Raw genomic sequence first — 20744 nt, forward strand, 5'->3', positions numbered from 1 at the left:
TAAAAGGCACATTACTGAAATTCTTGCAGGAAAGATAAGCTTTGTTCTAAATCTGAAATTATCTGATTTCTAACCACTTTCTTCCTCAATGAAACAATTATTTTTCTAAATAACTGAGTGACGTTCCATTTACTGAAGAGTTCTTAAGAACCTTATTATAGAAGAGGTTGCGTTCAGAATCCTGAAGTTGGCAATGGTGTGTAGTTAGAACTAGCCCTTCAGGACAGGAATAGAGAAGTTTGTCTCTTTCAGAATTCTTGAAAAATCCTGTCTCAGTGTTACTCCCTTTCTATCTTCCTGTCCTGCCTTCAGCCTCATCTCCCCACTTTAGAAAATGATTGCCTGAGGAAAAGTGGCATGGAAAGCAGATCTGTTTAGAGTGTAGACCTGAAACATGCAAGGCAGTAGGAGTCCTCTGGTGGGACTGGGGATTCAGGCCAGGTCCTAGAGAGTAGTAAGCAATTTCCCTTTGTAGTTTTCTTCTGTGCTGTACATACCTCTAGGAAACATGGCCATTGTATTGAGCAGCAGGACAAGCTTGGGGCTCCTGGCTGCTTCTCTATCTATGGAACTCATGAAATCTTGCCGATACCACCTGCACCCAGGTATTGGGGTAGTTAAAAACAAAATCACTATATTCGATTGGATATCAGTTCAAATTTTTCCAAACCCGAATTTTTTTTCAGTATTTTCTCACCTAAAACTACTTATGCCAGGAACTAAACATAAGCTGTTTTTTGCTTGTTTGTTTTCTGGTCTTAATCTATATACATCACACGAGGAAGAAATGGCATACCTTAACTGGAACCTGCTTTTTAATCTTTCTCATCCATTACATTCTTTGGAAAAGTCCCTGCCAAGTTCTCTGAAGCAGGGCTTTTCATGTTTCTGTAGAAGGCAGTAGTATTCCTTAGATAAATTACTTTGTAAAAACAAAACAAAAATAGTTTTCTCCCAAAAGATTTATTTGTCATATTTAAAGTACAAAATCAAATACACAGCTCTAGATATATGCACCATATATACATATCTATAATTTATATCAGACCTACACAAACCCACCTGTACATTCTAATTTATTCACCAACACTACTTCTTAAGAGCAACATAGCTCTAAAAGAAAAACTGGTATCAATAACACTGCCAAATATAAAATTATTCTTACCTAATGACTTGAAAAGGTACAAAATAGATATTTCATATGAACAGGGGAGTTACCAAGCAAAAATCCAATTTGTTCATATGAACTTCTTAAAACATTCTATAGGAACAGATGAACCTGCTAATCAAAATTTTTCAGCATATTAACTATATAAATGAAATAAGGATATTAACATTTTATAAGGTTAACTAACTGCATTCCAAGAGTTTTGTTTGTTTTGATTTTGGTTTTTAATGCAAAGAAATGACTTTATTTTAAGGTCTGTTAGCAATGCACTGCTTGCTCATATTTTTCATTGTTATAATGATGAATTTTTAGGGGGTTACTTATAGCTATTAAAAATGCAACTGATCACTAAAGGAGGTATGTGATTTTTAATACTGTGTAGGTTATTACAGCCAAAATGCAAAAGCAGAGTTCTTTAAGAGAAAGGCAGAAATTCTAGACTTACCAGATACAGAATATATGACATCAGTGAACACACAGATGTCCCACTAATCATGGGATTAATTTACAACAGCCTCCTTTTTCAAGGATGTCAGCTACCTCACATGCAGACCATAGGATACCAAGTCTTAAATGCCAAAATATCTCCTCCTGGGCACAGAACTCCCATCAGTTCCTGTTCCCATAATTGAAATGATACACTCACACACATACACACAAAGGGGTAATTATCAAAGTCAGGTTTATATCAATGGCTTCACAGTAGCAACACAAAATGTACTCATGTCACATTTCCATAGGAAATGTTATATATATACACTATTCACTTCAGCCTTGAAATGTGGACCCAACAGCATTCTGTTCTCAATAACCAATTAATTTGCTTAGGGTCTCACCCCTTCAAATCCTAATTCAGCAGAGTAAAAGTCCTTCTTTAGCTGCCAAGCGTTGGCGGTGAACTTTGTCTTGCTGTAGCTCTTCATGATTTGGATGCCAGAGTTTCATGATGATCCTTTCGATGTTGAGAGCATACACAGTATGTGTAGGGATTACTTCCCTGTGAACCTGTGATGTAAAAATTAGCATGTCTTCAATTATACTTCAGTGTACTTGTTTTTCCAACATATTTAAAAAAACTACGGTTTATATCACCAAAGCACTCACACAATAGACACAAACCTATAAACTTTAAGTCAGAACCTAATGAACCCCAGAATCAGTAACAAAATCCTGAAATGGGAATAAGGGGAACAAGGGGACATTTTCTTTTTGGGGGGGAGCGGGGAGGGAATAGAGGGGGAAAGCCAATTAGGAAGGATACCAGGGCCCAAGAGTTGAAAAATGAGGGTAGTATTAATGGCTTTAATAACAATAAAAACTGAGAAAAAAGCCAAGAAGTAAAAAAAGCTAGTGAACAAATTTGCAGACTTGCAGAATCTTTTAATCTATCCATGAATCTAGGTAATTTTAAGGACCCAAGATTTACCTGCAAAGCTTCAAAAAGGTCATACATGTTCACCGGAGGCAAAGATGCAGGTAGAGTGTCCCCAGAGCATGCCAGCAGGAGTGCAGCCTGCTGCTCAGCATCATCAGGGGGTGGGTGAGAAGCTGGATTCTGACCAGCACAGGGAGCAGAAAAGGCTGGAGGGCTGAAAAAAAGATTTTTTTTTTTCAGAAATATTCCTAGCAACTAAGATGGAAACAACTCAATAGGAGTTGGCTGTGAGAAATACATCTTATGTAAGTATCTTAAAATGAATTAGAAATCCAATTTTTTAAACTAGTATATACTTGAATAGTCTATAAATGTTTAAAGGCAACCCATCTGTTGGGCTGTTTCACTGTGTTTTGTACTGTCACATAATTTTCTTTAGTTAAAATTTACCCTCTTCTCTCCACAATGTAAAATATTTACTAACCTCAGCATACTGAATCAAAATGGTTTCCTGTCCTTGAAGAGCTTCTAGTTGAAAAAATTAATGAAACTTAAAGAAATATGACAATAAAAACAACTGACTGAAGAGGAAAGTGAATGATAATGGAGATAGCAGGATCAGAAATAAAAAAGCAAGAAAATAATGATAAAGCACAAAAGAAACAACAGTAAAAAATGAAGAGTAGGGGGAAACGGACTTGGCCCAGTGGTTAGGGCATCCGTCTACCACATGGGAGGTCCACATGGGAGGTCCGCGGTTCAAACCCCAGGCCTCCTTGACCCTTGTGGAGCTGGCCCATGCACAGTGCTGATGCGGGCAAGGAGTGCCCTGCCACACAGCGGTGTCCCCTGTGCAGGGGAGCCCCATGCGCAAGGAGTGCGCCCGTAAGAGTCGCCCAGCAGGAAAGAGAGTGCAGCCTGCCCAGGAATGGCGCCGCCCACACTTCCCGTGCCCTGCCGCTGATGACAACAGAAGCGGACAAAGAAACAAGATGCAGCAAATAGACATAGAGAACAGACAACCGGGGGAGGGGGGTGGTAATTAAATAAATAAATAAATCTTTAAAAAAAAAAAAATGAAGAGTAGGGAGAATCAATATAGATATTGCCCATTTTCCCAAACTAGACCCCAGATCCAAGCTGGGTAAGTCAGGCATATCTTTTGCATTATAATGCAGTAGGAGAACTGCCTATGCAATTGTGAGGAATCTATAAGGAGGTATAAAAAAGAAAATGAGGAAGTAATACCAAGGAAAGCACAAGTAGAACATTAGAGTGTATCTGAGGAAAGAGACAAAGCAGTCCTGTTACAAACAGCCCACAGTAAACAAAAGTTCTACCAGGGACTGGCCAGCAGGGGAGAGATGGGCTCCCCCACCAGGGCTGGAGACACTGCTCCCAACATTCACCCAATACAAAGAGCCACTTTTTTAAAAAGTTGATTTCCTCTAAAGAAAAATGACTTACCAATGAAAACAAATAAGCCCCAAGAGATAATCTGTATCCACGTGAATTTTACACACACACACACACACACACACACACAAAAAAAATTCATGTAGAATTTCATCTACATGAAAAATTTTTTTTTTCACATATGGCAATCTAAATAAAAAACTCAATTAAAGACGGTGCTCTTCAAAACTGGCCTTGTGAACTCTGTAAAGGTCTCCAGAGCCTTGAAATAGGTACTGGAAAAACCACCTCCATGTGGTGACAATACTATCTGCTCTTCCAACTCTTTTCTCAGCATTCCCACCCCATACCCTTTACTATCACACCTCCTTTCTGTCTTCCAAATCATACTTTTTTCTCTGAACTTATGCCTCCCAGTCATCTCTTTACTTCTCTCTAATTTACCAGATACACAAAGTCCAGTGCTCAGAGAAATTCAGTCACTTCAGTAAACCATGAGGAAAATTATATTATTATAGTATGTTTTTCTTTCCCAAAGGCTTAAAATTCAGACTATATATATATATATACACACACACACACATACATACATATATATATATATATACACACACACGCACTTTTTTTTTTTTTTTGACAGGGTGGGGTAAGACTAGAGAACACACAGACCAAGGTAATCTAGATCATCTCATAAAGGAGTGACTCAGGCACAAGAGAAGGCCCCGGGGCCCTCAGTGGGGTGAGGAATAGGGACAGGGATCCCAGCAGGCTCTGAGCAACCAGATCTGCATAGTCAATGTACTGACAATTGACTAGAGCAATGTACTGACAGCCGGCACAGGACGCTCTTGAGCTATGACAGCAAGAGCCAGAGGAGGCCCTGGAACACCCATCACTCCTTCTACCATAAGAAATCCGATCATGACTCCAACAATCAGAGGCCGCGCTTCTGATTAAGAACAGTCCCACTTCCACCACCAGGGAGAGGCAATGCCAAAAGGAGCTACTCCAATCCACCCACGTTAAACCTACATGCAACAGTCAAACTTTGGAATTTCACTCTTAATATAAAGAGTACCAAAATAATTCAGTAGGTATCACACAAGGATGAAACCTAAAAAAAGTAAAATTGGGCTGCTGTCAAAGGTACTTTAGACTTACAGTACACAATAACTATTTAACAGTGGTCTATTACATTAAGAGTAGGGTAAACAACTAGCAAAGGATGAAAGCAAAATCACAACTTCAATTACCTTTCTATTAAATTGTTGTAAGCTACCACACTATTCTTCAGGTATGGCTGGGGGGTCACATTACTACCAAAGGCATATTTAAAATGACCATCTCGTAACCTATAAGCTTTCCTTCTTGACACAACAGATGACAGAATATCTTTAAGGTGATTCTGTAAAAACAAGAAAGAAGATAAATAGCAGGAATTCCTCTTTAAAAGCAATTCAAAAAACTATCATTGACCAAAAAATGTTATTGGCATTTGGTAGATGGAAGATGGAACAGGCTAGCTATTAATTGCACATGTTAGAACCAAATGGTTGTTCACAAGAGACACAGGGCCATACCAGAGGAGTAGGAAGTTACACGAAAGAGGGGGGCAAGCTTATTTTTATTTAGCTTTATTTAAGGTGGGCTTCCTTTAAGTGATATTTATTTTACAAGTTTTTATGACTCTAAATTTGCTTCCCTCTCCCATGAATGACTTTGAGAGCTTTAAATAGGATAAAAGTACAAATAAATAAATAATTTATAAAAGGAGACAGACTACCTTGAAACTTGGTTTAAAAATGGGACAAGAAGTTTTAAGATTTGGTATTTATTGGTTATAATGTCCAATCTACCAAAATCCTTGTATGAAAAGAGCAGTGTGCAGATATTCCTAAGAAACACTTTAGCTCTCAAAAGCCACATAAACTTGATATACAGAAAATAAACACAAAAGATTTAGGTACTTAACTTCTCTTTATCTTTGTAAGAGCCAAGTACACAAGAAAGGGTTGGAGAAGTCTATGAAAATGGAGAGACAGGACTTGTCCTAGCATACTGCTAGTAAAAGAGAAGCCAAAACCAGGCATGGTGTTTCAGTTATACCAGTAAGATTATCTTCCATTGGGACAGCATTATACAATTAATAATGGGCTTTACACGAATTCATGTAATGTTTAGCTCCATTAAATAGCTACGATTATCTTTGAGATATAGATGAGGAATCTGAGGACCAGGGGATTCGAAGGACTTACCCAAGGCCACCTGAGAGTTAACAGCACACCATAAGGAACCAGTGTTTATTTGTCAAATAAGTAAATGACTAAAATGAATGGATAAATAACTGAGTAGGGTGCTGAGACAAGAATTCCACAGTTCGGTTGCCAAGGCTAATGCTTTTCCAATGCTATGTAAAAACAATGCTATGTAAAATTCTCGATCTTGTTTCCTTACTGACAAATTAAATATCAAGTCAAGCAGAAATGTTACGCAGTAAGTGACCTTTCTGAAAAGCTTAGTCTGTCCACTGAAGGCAATCCTTTGGACTATGATGTGATTCTCCCCTTGAAGATAACTTCAATGGTGACAATTCCATGTGATTAATGTTGACATTTTGGTTCTTTTCTTATATCAACTTCAAACAACAAACACAAGCCCACCATATTCAATCTGTAAAATTATTTCTGCCAGCAGCAAACCAACCTCTACCGCATAGACAACAGCTGAGACAGCCTCCTCGGTGACGTTGTCCAGCCCATGCTCATAAGCAGTCACTATCATTCTCCCTTCAAGCTGACCTCGGGTGGGAAGCATCATTGTGTGGGAACAAAGTTTCAAGTCATCATCATCTTGGGGATCCTTTGCCACAAACTGCTGGGCTCCTGAGAGGGGATTTTGAGGCTGAAATCTATGCTACAGGTAAAAAAAAAAAAAGTTCAAAATTATTCATTACAATGGCAACTAATCAGGCACAAACAAAAGTAATCCATATATTGCACTTGAAGTTCCACAAATTAATGCCCCCAAAACTATACTACAGGAGTAAAAAAAGGTAAATCATACACAAATACTCACAGATTATTATATTAACAATGAAGGCATGAATCAAGGAGACTAATGTTATCCTGGTGATTACACAATGTGCTAAACAAACAGTAATGGAGATTGAACTATGAACCTATAACTAGGTTCTGAAAAGTATTAATAAATAATGCTTCAACGGAGCACTAGTCTAGCTAACCAATATAACAGATCTAAGGACAAATACTCCAAAATAATACTGTGTAAAGTTATTTTCTACTCCTAATTCTCAACACAGACCCTATCTAAAACACAATAACACTAATTATTTTTCTCAAACTTTTTCATCCATAAAACCTTAACCTTCTTATCATAATTACAATATCCCATTCATAATTTCCATTATCAATGGGAGACAGGCCCCTGGTAACTTATGCTTAATCTCAACATACAAGGTTTTTTAGAGAATACGGCTTGTCCCTCTTGGAAGTCTGTATTGTAAAAACATTTTGTGGTTGGGAGCAGGTGTAGGTGACTGCCTATTTCACATGTATAAGGTCCCAGGTTCAATCAAACATGAAAAAAAAAATTGCTGTTTTTTCTTTTTCATTTTCCAGGCATAAAACTGTATTTTATATTTCATATGGCTTTTCAAATCAAGTATGCCTCTCTGGACATACTGATGCTCTCCATGTTGAATATTATTATTGATATAATAGATGGAGAAAAGGTGAAAATAAATGTTTGTTGATGATAACCAATAAAGATATCAATCTCCAGTCAAACCTATAAAAGGGATGTTTTTAGAAACTTTGTTCCTTAGATAAGAATTGAAAAACAAGTAAATTTAACATTTTGACTAATTTTATAGCCAAACACTTTCATGACATCTTTGCTGGTCCCCAAAATGTTCAAGACCTGGCTGGGCATCACCAGGGTCCTGCCCTTAAAACACAGATCATTTAATCCGAGAAAACAATTCATTTAAGAAAAATAAGAGGAAAAATAACACCAGTATAGCTTTTGAATCATTAAAAATCATTGGGTACTAATGACAACACATTAGTTTTTAGGCAATAACAAACTAGCATTATAAAAATTCAGACACCTAGGATTCATAATCCTTGAAACCTTTTCCAAATTCAATACAGTAACAGCTTCCTCTCAGTCAATTCTACTACCAGTATTTTAATATTCATTTAAAAGCTAAAGCCAGTTCTATCACACGAATACTCATATCAGTTACTAACATCTACTGAAAAACAACCTACATCAAATTTCTGACGAACTGAAGAAAGCTTTTTCTTTCCCTTGGGTTTCCCAGGTTTGGCTGCAGAACCCCCTGTCCAGGGTAAAGATCCAGCACCCTCTATGAGACAGAAAAATAATCACAAATGAAAATAATGACAACTAATAACTACTAAATTGTTGTTTTATGCTAAAACATCATGGAATGCTCATGAAAAGGAAGAGAAATAATAAAGGCTTAAATTAAATACTCACAACTTTTCCCTAAGTAAAAATAACAAATTCTCTCAAACGACATTTCTCCAGCTATACCCGGAATTATTTTTTAGGAAGAGAAATTTGGCTTGGTTTTTCTATTTTTAATTAATTTGCAGTGAGTGACTGGTATATAATTATTTATGAAAGTAGGACAGAATTTTCTAGTTTACAATGATGTACTGAGCCTGTCTATTTATCTCTTCTTCCAAGATCCTATTTAAAATGACAATAGAGGAAGATAGATAGATACATACATACACACATACATACATACACCACAAAGAGAAAAAGGGAAATTGAGTGGCAGACAAGATGAAATCTCAACAAATTTCTAGGATGAACTAAAAGGGTGCTGATTTACAAAGCAGAAACATGTTTTGTAACCTATACTAGGCAAGGAGGGTTGGCAAATAAGGTGGAAGCAGTCAGCCTACCTAGCAAAAACCCACAAAGAATCTGGATGTGCAGAAGGTGAGGACAGTGGAAATGAGGAAGATGAGTAATGCTAAAAGCAAGATTAACAGAAGGTCTATATTCAAAAGTCATCCACCCAAACCCCTTCCCTCATCTCCAGGACTGGTTATATAATTTGCTAGGCTCAGTACAAAATGAAAATGGGGGTCCCTTGTTCAAAAATTAAGAATTTCAGGACAATGATATTAGGGCATTAAGCCAAGCCCAGGGTGCTTCTGAGTAAGGGGTCTGTTTCCTATCATATACAGAACGGCCCACACCTCTGTATTTATACTGCTGGGGAGGGTTGGGAAGAGGATGGAGGACTCTTCTCTTGTTAAAATGAACAGAATCTCAAGGTAGTTATTATGATGTTGGCACCATAGAGCAAAGCTCTCTGCACACTGGCATTTGAGAAAGCCCCTCGTTTTAACAGCTTACCCTAAAGCAAAGCCTCCAGACAGCTTTTTTATGTTTCATTCTTAAATATAAAAAGGACAACAATGAATCACCAAACATTTAAGGACATTCTGCAACTAATAAGAAAGCACCCCCCCCCCAAAAAAAAAAAAAAACAATAGAAAATAGAGGTAGGAGAGAGAAAAGAAAGAATTCAGGGACCTGAAGAAGACTTTGAAAAACTTCTAACTGGTATTCTCAAGAGAGATTTGAGAAAATGTGTGTCCATAAAAGAAGAGAATGCTACAAAAAATTGCTGAATTAAAGATCTAAGAAGAAATAAAGAACACAGAGCAATAAAGTAAAGAGGCAGATTATGTCTAAAGTCAGTAAATCCAGAAACAGACCTGCAAGCACACTAGGAGCTGCTATCAAGTCCCATTTAAAGAACAAAAAGAACAAAAGTAGAGGCGCTTGGGAACAGGTCTAGGAGTGGGAAGAAGCTGTGGCTTTTCATTATAAGACCTTCTGTACTAGTAATTTTTTTTAACCATGAGCATATAATATCTTGTTCAATGTGATACAAGCTCATTATAATATACTTGAAAAAAATACCAAAAAAATTTTTAAATGAGGAAAAAAAAATCACCCATAATCCTGGCAAAATATTACTACCATTTTGATGTTTTTGGAAGGATAAGTTATTAAGGCTTTGAAAAAAACTAATCCAAGTTCCTCAGTAAAAACAGCCATTTGGGAAGTTGAATTCCTCTATCCCATCACCTAGATCTCATTTAATAGGGTCAGCTAATCTTAGATATTTCCTAAAGAAATCTATTCCTAATAAATGGAACTGATGTTAGGTAATAAAAGGGAAGTTGTCTGAACATACAGAAAAGAAGGCAAAGAAGCAGGATTTCAAGATCTAAGCCTGTAAGCTGCTGAAGAGTGGCTAAACATGTGCCTGAGGAAACAAAGCATGGTAAGGACTGACCCTGACAAAAAAAAAAAAGGGCTTTGCAGCAGTTAGATTTGTTTTGATCCCAACACTTCCACTCATTAGCTGGATGAGCCTCAGGCAAGTTTTTGCTCAGCTGTTTTGCTATGAAGTTTGTTTCCTTGTCTATAAACAAAGGCTAGCACCTACCCAGCAGAGTCATTGGGAGGGTTAAAGATAATGCTTGTAAAGTGTCCAGTCTAGCTCTACTGCAGTCACTCAATGTTATTAAAATGATCTTTCCTGACTAGATTAGAAAAATAGAAAACAACATATTCACAATTATTAAAAGTACAAAGAACTATATTTTGCTTTTAATAAGCTTTGTTGCTAGCAACCATTAATCTCATTTCAAGGGGATATATTTTAGGTGTTTGATGGAGAAATACCCTCTCAGATTTCAAATGGAATATTTCCACATTTATTTTTAAAATAACCAAAAACAAGAATTCAAGAGCATTAAAGGTTTTTATTTAATTAAAATCAGCCACCCATACTTATTAATAACTCTTCATATTTGCTTGGGTTTTTTTTTACTTTTAAAAGCACTTTTAAAAAAAAATTGAATCTTAGCCTAGTATTGTCTAAGAGCTACCTCCTGAAAGTCTCCATGTTGCTCAAATATGGCCTCTCTCTAAGCCAAACTCGGCACATAAATGCATTACTTTGTTCCCCTGCATAGGGCATGACTCCTGGGGATGAGCCTCCCTGGCACCGAGGAATTACTACCAAACACCAATTAGCAATGCAACTGGAAAAAAGACCTTGACCAAAAGGGGGAAAGGGTAAAGACAAATGAGTTTATATGGCTAAGGGAGTTGGGAGGTCATTCCAGATTATACTTATACATGTCTCAGCAGGATTTCATTGACTGCTACAGTAAATATCTCTCAAAGAGCGGAGCTCCTAAGGGCTCTGGAGACATCCAGACTCTATAGGCAGGGCTTACAGCTCAGGAGTCTGGCACCCTGCCAGTGGGCCCTACTTTGGAATTTATGCTCCCCAGTATGAAAGAGTTGGATTCAGTTGTGGTTTCTCTACACATGGCTCTTCTGACCCTTGTATTTGAACCTATAGTTAGTACTAGAGGTGACAGGTATATGTCCAAGAGACTTAAATCTTTGGGCTTTCCATGTGCCAGTTGGGCACTGAATCTCAACAGAGTTGCAACACCTACTCTCCAGTTCATTGGACTCACCCAGGACAACTACCAAGGAGAAGATGATGGACAATGACCATCCCAAGGAAGAGAGAGACTCTACAACTGTAAGCAAAATAGTTCCATACATCTGCCCCATGGGATCTAAGCCCCCTCTCAATTAAATGCAGAATGGGCATTGCCATCCCAGAATCCTCAGGACTGGGGAAGGAACAATGGACTAGGGTAGACTTACTGTTATTCTACTATTGACTTATTGTTATTCTAGCAGTGGAAGAACTTTTATCATTGATGTGGAAGCAATGGCCACCAGAGGTTCTGTGGGGAGGTAGAGGAAAAATAGGCGTAATATGGGGGCATTTTTGGGACACTGGAATTGTCCTGAATAACAATGCAATGACAGATACAGGTCATTACATATCTTGTCATAACTTACAAAATTGTGTGGGAGAGAGTTTAAACTATAACATAAACTATAATCCATACTTAGTGGCAATGCTCCAATACATGCTCATTAATTGTAACAAATGTGCCACACTAATGAAGGATGTTGTTAATGTGAGAAAGGGTGGGAGAGATAGGGAGTGAGACATATGGGAATCCCCTACATTTTTCATGTAAAATTTATATAATCTAAGTACCTTAAAAAAAATTTTAAGTATATTAAAAATAAAATAAAATCACTTTATTAACATGTTCTTTGATTTGTCCTTTCATAACCCTGTAGGGTAGACATTACTGTCCCTATTTTATAAATGTGAGAGCTAAGACACCCCTTCACCCCCACCAAGTAGTGAATTGCATTATCTACATTAGTAGCAAAACCCTAAACTAGAAACCAGGTCTCTTGACTCCTATCAACCAGGGTTTTTATTTCCAATCACTCTACTTATCTTTTGAGTTTGTGTGCAGCTTAGAATATATACACCTAAAAAGATCTAATCCTCAAAATGTTGGCTTTTCTGATCAAATTAAATTTTATATTACAAAGTAGATTCTCTTTATGCTCTAACTTTGGACATAAAAGAGGTATGCCTAAAGAACATTTTAATAAATTAAATAGAATATCAAAACATGACATAACGTGAGAAAGTACAGTGAGGGGTACAGTAAGGGTGAAGTGAAGCAGCCTCTACTCTGAGCACCTACCTCCACAAACAAATGTTCTTGTTTATTACATTTTATACCAATGACAACTTCTTTGAGGGTGGAAGAATCACGCTTTAGGAGATCTTTTGTGAATTCTTTATCATGGAATAGAGTTTAGCAGAGAGGAATGATACAAAATCCCAGCCATTTCTAGATGAAACATGAGCTTTTGATAAATGATCATTAAGAATCACCCTCGGCCCTTTTGGAAAAAACAAAAACAAAAACACTCCAACTTAATCTACAGTAGGAAGGACCTATGAATCCAAGTTTTTAACAAGAGCCCAAGATGAATTTTATCATGAGGTAAGTTTTTAATGTATTTAATTATTTGCTTATTGACTGATTAAAATGATAGTTGAAAGAGATGACTGGTAATCTGCCACTTAAACACCAAAAACTTAGGGGGAAAAAGGGTATTTCTCTCTCTATTTCTTTAGGTTCAAATGACAGACTTAGGTGTCACATGCCTCCCCAACATGCTGCTTTCCCCTCTTTTTTTCACAACAGTTTGCCAAACACATGCTATGTTGGCCATCAACAGCATGAAGCACCAACCTTCCAGGTGCTAATACCTAAGTTAATACCTAAGTGAAAGCCCAGGCTTCTACCACATGGTGTGGTTCCCTATCCTATGAACTCATCTCCACTCTACCTATCAAATACCTTTCTCCCAAAATCAACTGCCCTCTCTTCATTTCGCTCAGCTTGTTTGTCTTGAGCTCCCACCTTCTTCCTCACTTCTACTTTGCTTAAGTAATCTATAATCAAGTTGAGTAAGAAAGTAAACAACAAAAGCCACTATAAATATAGGAAAATCAACTGCTTTAAAAAAACGGTATTTGTATCTACAGAGTAACATTTTTCTTCTGAGCAGTTCAAAGAATATTTCATTTGCAAGAAACAAATGTTATCTGTTAAGTTAGTAGTCTGGCTTTGCCAAGTGACACACACTGGAAATATTTCTACTTCCTTACCTGGTGTTGAAACCAAGATCTGACAACGCGTGAGAATGGCCAGAAGGAAATCATTGTGGGAATGGACTGAAAAAAGGGAAGATTGTCACAAGTCAAATACAAAATATTTACAACAAAAGGAAACCACTAGTTTAGTCTAATTGTAAGGATTTAGGATGTCCCCAAATTTCCCCATTCTTTACTTTTAAGTGAAAACGACTACATTAAGATGACATTAACACCCTTAGAACCAAGTTTTTCCTTTTCAAAAAGTAAAAAAACTTTAACTTATTGCAAATGTCAGAACAGTAAATTTCTCCAGACAATATTTTACCATTATCCTGTGTGAGAAGTCTATGAGCTTCAAGGTCAAACTCTTCTTTGCTGATCTTCTGCTTAAACCACAACTTTAGATTAGCCCAGTATCTGCAGAGGCAGAAACAATAGTAAAAACCACAAGTTTTGCTTCTTTCCCAAGTTCTCCTTATCCACTCCAACTCCTAGGGAAGGGAATTTTGTATTTTCTAGACCATAGGATCTCAGAATACCAAGGGAAGAAACAGGAACGAACGTTCTCCCTAAAAGAGGACTGACAGGTAATTACTGCACATAGGACTCATGGTTCAATTAGCCAAAATCCACAGCTGTTTACATTTCTGCCACCCTACTAAAAGAATTACTCTCCAGAATCCTACATTTAAGGTTTCTATTTCAAAATGTGTATGTGTTTTGTGTCTTGTGGGGTAGGCATAGGAAGTGGTAATTAATACTGATTCTAGATGATGGTTTTCCCTTCAAATGAACTCAAGTTTTGGCAAAAATGGCTGAAGTAGTGGGTTTCTAAACACCTCACCACAAAGAAAATACTTTGTATATGAGAAACTGGTGGTTTTTAAAGTGAAAGTCAACCACTAATAATTAACTAGTAGTTAACTATGTCATCAATTAAGAAAGCTGTTCCATGTAAGAATTACTTAGTATATCTCATAATCATTTTCAGTTCAAGCTCACTAACCCTCTAATGCTCACTGAGTCCCTGACAGGGAAGGAAAAAAAAAAAAAGCAGAGATGTCTAATGAAATGGTTTAATATTCCCAGTGCCTTATAGTGATGGCAGGGCTTCGCCTATACCTGGATTAACTTCACGTCATTTGTGAATATATGTATGTATATATTCAATTCTATGCAAAGCTTTGGGTTCAAGGTCATTTTTCAAAGACAAAAAACCATAGATGGAATCTCAAAGTGGCCTAAGACCTATGACATTGCCATCTTTCAGGACCATTTCAGTCAAAAGCAAACATGCTTAGCTCTAGAGCTTGGCACCACTTTTCAACTGATAGCCAAACACTCATTAGTTGATAATAACTTCCCAACAGTGGATACTTCTATGTTTTGTTTGGTTTTTTAAGGATAGGAACAATTATGGAACGAAATAAAGCTCTACAAAGAAAAAACAAAGTTCTTTTCCCATCTTATCCTATACAACAAAAGAGGATAGTAACAGTAGAAAAACTTTATTATTTAAAAGCCCCATGTCACTATTTTACAAGAAAGATGTAAATATAGCCATATTTGGAGTGAGTGAACTTGTTCCAGAACTAGGACAAGGAAGCTCTGCCAACATGATGCTATTTCCTCCAAAGGCAAACTTTCTGGAGGACGCAGCCCAGAGGCTAGAGCTAGCTATCAAGAGTCAGAAGACTTGCTCCCCAACCCTGGTCCCTGTGTTTACTTGCTATGCTTCAGACAAACAACTGTTTCCTTCAATAATACCAAATGGAGAGAGTCAACCTGTATCAAAGTGAAGACAACAGGGAAGAGTGTAAGTGGTCGGACTACACCTAGGAAGCACTAAAGATACCTTGAGAAAATTAAATAACATATGACTAAGATATCAGAAAAACTTTTTAGCACCTACTTGTACATGACGTTCTACTGAGTATTATACATTATGAGTAAGCTAGTAAAGCCCAGGCCTTTCTGGAAACTGACATGGGCACACAATCTGACCCAGTCAGACATAAAGGATATTTGGACTACAGGCTAAATAAAAGCAACTCACATCCCACCTTCTTATGCATATGTCTTATTGTTTTACCTGTTACCAAGAACCACATTTAGATAGGCTATACAAACCAAGCAAGTTAGCTACTCTTGGAAAAAATGTGAGAAATGACTGCACAGCAATATTACAGATATTCAACCAAGAGGCATTTTTAAGGAGCAGAAGGGAGTAAAGATCAAAGAGAGACTGGAACAACTAATACAGAATAGTACTGTACCACTGACTGTTCTTGAAACAAAGACCTATTTCATTAGCACTATTAGTGAAGATTCACTCTATCAATGCACGGAATTCACCTTCAGCATCAGTATCTGTCCAACATCTGCTAATTGGCTTTGGCCTTTAAAGACTGAATAGTAGAATGCTAACCTCAACAACATTTCTGGCAACCCAGAACCTATGTGTGATTGATAAGGATGGCATCAGGGAGGTTACCATCACACCTAATCAGGATGTAAGTCAACCATACACACAAGTCATGTCTTTCAAATTTATGGTATCTAAATAATGTCACTCAAATATTTGGTAAACATTTAGCTATAACAGAGTGAAAAGACTTCTATTGTGCTTAAAATGGAAATTTTATCCATCAGTATTGAAAAAGTAAAAAGCTACAGTACTTAATAAAGGTGAAAACTGTTAAATTTTACATATTAAAATTGAGAACTTTAATTAATTAAATAAGCAAAGAAATTGACAGCAAACATGAAAATTAAATCCCAAAGTCCACAGGATGGAGGAATAGAGTATGGATTAGAGTGGACTTACTGGTGTTCTGCTGGGGAACTACTGTGATTAGTAAGGGAAGAAATTGTAGTAATGGTATGGAGAGGGTGATGGTAGGGAGATGAAGGAAGAGATACGGTGTGGGGGCAATTTTAGGATTTGGAGTTGTCCTGGGTGGTGCTGCAGGGATGGATGCTGGATGTTGTGCGTGGTGTCGTGGCCCACTGGGTGGACTGGGGGAGAGTGTGGACTACAATGAGGACCACTGTCCATGTGGTGCAGCGGTGCTCCAGAATGTATTCGCCCAGTGCAGTGGATGTGCCGCTGTGGTGGAAGAGGTTGATGTGGGAGGGGTAGGGTGGGGGGGTATATGGGGACCTCATATTTTTTTAATGTAACGGTTAAAAGAAAATAAAGAAGAAGAAAAAAAGATAACTTTAGTAGAACATTATATTCTTTGGGAGTCAACAAATGTTCACCAAAAATTAATCTGACAATAAATTAGATTCTTAATGCCAGTCTTTGTAGAAGTCTGATTTATTAGGCTTCATAATATTAAAATAACCTTTAAAAATTGTATTTAGTTATTTTATTTAGGCCATGAGTGTTTCAAGAAGTTCTTTATGGGAATCCTGCACATCTTGTCACAATGAAAAGCAGAATGTCAACTCTGCCATCCAAAATTTCACAAAAAGGAAAAACTCCAAAAATCACATACGACATCCAAGCTAAGTAATTTCCATCCAGGCATAATAAAGAATAAAGAAGGATGAAAAGAAGAGAGTGTTGGAGAAAAAGTGTCTCCCAAATATCTTGCTCCTCCACCAACATCGCTGGAAAGCAAGCATCTATTCAGGATTGCAAACGGGAAGGCTACCACAGACGCCGTCTAGCAGCAACACAGACATTGTAATTTTAAACATATAAAATTTTATTCCTAAAACTGTAAAAATTAAAATTGTAACTAATGCTTTGAAATTTCTCAAACTCGTACTTGTATCTCTGAGGTTCCTTCTATGGTATTATTTGACTCGGGCACTGGCTGTACACTGAATTTACACTCGGCTATTTAGCATCTGACCCGACTGTGTAACCGGATGCGCTCTCTGACACCCACCCCGGCTCTGGTGAAAAACTGAGTGGGCATCCCCTGAGGTCCTATGCAAACCCCTGTAAAGCATCACCGCCAGGAATTAGAAAGAGTGGGTCTCAATCCAGGCTGTGATTTTTGAAGAGTGTAAGATTCCCTTAAAACGGTCTAGATCTCAGTCTTCTCACCTGTCAAATGAGAATCATCGTGCACCTCAAATCTCTGTTGCGAGGACTAAATAATACATTTAGAGAGCATAAGCTCCAATAAATATCAGTTACTGCTATCATCACTTTTACTGTGGTGTTCGGTGACTATTATTTTACCTTTCCAGAGGCTGTCACTGCCGAAACCGCCTAGTATAATCACATGAGCTCTGTTAATGTATTCACTACACACCGGTGAACTTTCTCTCACCAGTGGGAACTCCTGTCTCGCCCTTCAAAGCCTGGCTCAACACCACCTGGAAGCCCTCCCGGGGCTGGCTGCTCTGCACCGTAACCGCTTCGGCCCGGGCGCGTCGGGTTCCTCATCCCGCACCCCCGCACCCGCTCAATAAGCCGGTCTGCGTGAAGCGAGCTGCTCCCGCCCTACCGACCGCAGAGTTCCGGGGCGAGGTGCCCGCCGGCGTCGCCGAAGGCACCCGGGAGGCCCCCTCCGGCGGGGTGAGTCCCAGTCGCCCGCCGGGAGTCGGCCTGAGAAACCCCAAGGCCTCTCCCGCCCGGATGTAGGGCTGCACAGGCCTCGGGCGGCTGGGGGCGTCCGCACTGCGGCTTGGCTGCGGGAGGCCAGGAGAGGTCCCCCGCGGAGGTGCAGAAGCCGCTCCCGGGCAGCTCTTACTGTTTCACGTTGTCCCCTAGAGCCTCGCTCAAGTTCTTCTTGGCCGCCTCCAGCTCGCTCACAAAGGTCGCCATTGCTCCGCACTTCTCAGCCCGACCGCGGACCGCCCGGCGCCGCGATCTACAACCGAAAAATCAACTTCCCCGATGGCCCAGGTTCGGTAGGCCTAGTCCGCTCCCTTCTGCCCCGCCCCCAACCGCTCGGAAGACGTTTATTCGCTTGTCGGCTCCTCCCGTCCTTCTGGAAAGAAGGTGCCCAGCCAAACTAAGGGTTTTCTCGCCTTCCTCCTCCCGCCCTCTGGAGTCACGTGACCCGCTTCACCTTGTCCTCGCGCGCCCCAACCCGCTCGCAGCGTCGCCTGCAGGCCTGGCGCCTCCCCCCCTCCCAAATCTGTTAACGCGCTTGGCAAGTTCTGAATTCTGCAGGTTGTCTTTCTACAAGAGTAAATCTTACCCCTTCAGATCATAAGAACATTCAGTATCAATTTTATTCCCTTTCCTGTCCTATTTTTCTCCGTAGCATTAATCGTCTATAGACCGTTTAATTGATTTATTTTGTTAATTTTCTGCCTTCCCCAACAAAAATAGAAGTTCCAGGGAAACAGAGGTTTGAATTTTGTTCACTGATGTATCCTCAGTTCTTAGAGCAGTACTTGGAACACAGTGTCGCTTAGCACATTTGCAGAGAATGAATGAATTAACGAAAAATTTGGAAAATACATAGAAGGATAAAAAAGAAAGAAAGAAAAAGTGTCTTACCACTCCAGGACAAACACTGTTAACTGGGAGAGATTTCTTGCCCCTTCCTCACCCCTCCTGTAAGTTATAATCATGCTTTATGTTTAATTTTGCATCTTTTTCCTTTTACTTAATATAGGAAGTATTGTCTTGTGGCACTACATTATCTTTATAATCATAATTTAAAAGAAAGTATATTAAATACCCCCACAGAGAGAATGTACATAATAACTTGTTTCCTAGTTGTTAGACTGAAAATTTGTTTCCATTTTTTTCCCTCATTAAAAGCAGTACTGTAATAAACTTCTTTTTACCTAAATAAAGCTTTCCGTATTTAAGGTTATTACTTTAGGATAGAGTCCCTCAAATAGAATTACTGGGTCAAACGATAGGAATATTTATCAAGAGCCTTGATGCATATTGTCGAATCGCCTCCCAATGATTTAAAGTAATCTTAAAAGAGACTTTTAAATCTTGTGTAATTTCTCCACAGAGGCCTCCTCAAGCTTATTCATTAATTCAGCAAATACACAATGAGCTCCTTTTATGTGCCTGACTGGCACTGTTTTAGATGCTGGGGCTTCAGAGGTAAACAAGGCAGGTGAAGTCTTCCCATCTTGGTCATAAAACTCCAGAGAAATGTTGACGTTTAACCTTTTTTAGTAGTCGTGAACTACGCTCTCCGTAGTTGCCCAGAGACTATTGAATAAACTCTAGACTCCGTAGCCTGCTGTTCACATTCACTCATGACCTGGACTCAGACACCTTCACCCTATTACGCCTACACTTGCAGTCTGCCTTCTAGTCGCTCAACTGTAAACAAACCACCTGACTCAGTAGCTTTACACATGTTCTCCTCTCTGCTCATTTTGAGACTTAGTAATGGCTATTTTTTCAACCAAGTTCAAACCTATATATGAACCTATTAATTAAAGGGCCAATTCAAAAGGACTAGGAAAGGACACTGATGTTCGGGTATACCTTCCAGGAACAGTCCCTGCTTGCTATCTGTATTTCTACTTTTCCACCAAGAAAGACCTCTCAAAAATGTTCTTTTTTTGGACTCATTCTTGACAACTCATTCTTCTATTTGTTTAGCACAATTAAATTATTCCTTTCTCTCTCAGTACTTTGTATACCTATTAGCACTAATTTCAATGTAGTTATTTGGTTAAATGTCCTTATAAAGTGTTGGAAAAATACAAAATGTCAGAGTAAGTATAATATACAAATAGAGACATCCAATCAAACAATGGGCTTAATAGAAATGAATACCAAAACCACTTGTAATTTGGTACTTAAACTAATAGTAAATCTTTCTTTTAGTTAGAGTAATATTTGTACAATACATACCACATATTCAACTATTAAGTAGCTTCAGAGAATGTGTAAAGTTTTATAAAATGTAGAGAATTCTACATATATTGGTTTAGCCTAGATTTTTTTAATCTATTTTTTAAATTTTTCTATAGCAATTTTCCCCCATTAGAGGATAGTTTTGTTTTGTTTTGTTTTTTAAGATTTATTTATTAATTTATTTCTCTCTCCTCCCCCCCCCACCCCCACCCCCACCCCGGTTGTCTGTTCTCTGTGTCTATTTGCTGCGTCTTCTTTGTCTGCTTCTGTTGTCTGGAATCTGTGTTCCTTTTTGTTGCGTCATCTTGTTGTGTCAGCTCTCCGTGTG

The 20744-nt window shown here is 38.4% G+C and overlaps 1 protein-coding gene across 1 annotated transcript; it reads right to left on the reverse strand.

The window, feature by feature from the left end:
* Positions 1-944: 944 nt before the first annotated feature.
* On the reverse strand, positions 945-18632 carry TADA1 (transcriptional adaptor 1). The gene is made up of 8 exons (XM_004464726.4): positions 18324-18632; positions 13934-14025; positions 13621-13686; positions 8252-8349; positions 6663-6872; positions 5213-5364; positions 2595-2757; positions 945-2173 (listed from the first exon to the last, which is right to left on the reverse strand). The coding sequence occupies exons 1-8, from the start codon at positions 18395-18397 to the stop codon at positions 2021-2023; spliced, it is 1008 nt and encodes a 335-aa protein (XP_004464783.1). The 5' UTR covers positions 18398-18632; the 3' UTR covers positions 945-2020.
* Between the last annotated feature and the right edge of the window lie 2112 nt (positions 18633-20744).

Source organism: Dasypus novemcinctus, chromosome 13 (assembly GCF_030445035.2).
Source record: "Dasypus novemcinctus isolate mDasNov1 chromosome 13, mDasNov1.1.hap2, whole genome shotgun sequence".
Classification (NCBI taxonomy): domain Eukaryota; kingdom Metazoa; phylum Chordata; class Mammalia; order Cingulata; family Dasypodidae; genus Dasypus; species Dasypus novemcinctus.

Excerpts from the sequence above, each read along its gene's own strand:
- TADA1 (XM_004464726.4), bottom strand. The coding sequence starts at position 18,397 with ATGGCGACCTTTGTGAGCGAGCTGGAGGCGGCCAAGAAGAACTTGAGC. Across the intron at positions 14,026-18,323 it reads CTAGGGGACAACGTGAAACA|ATACTGGGCTAATCTAAAGT; the intron begins GTAAGAGCTGCC and ends CTGCCTCTGCAG. Across the intron at positions 5,365-6,662 it reads CTGTTGTCTATGCGGTAGAG|AATCACCTTAAAGATATTCT; the intron begins GTTGGTTTGCTG and ends TTGTTTTTACAG.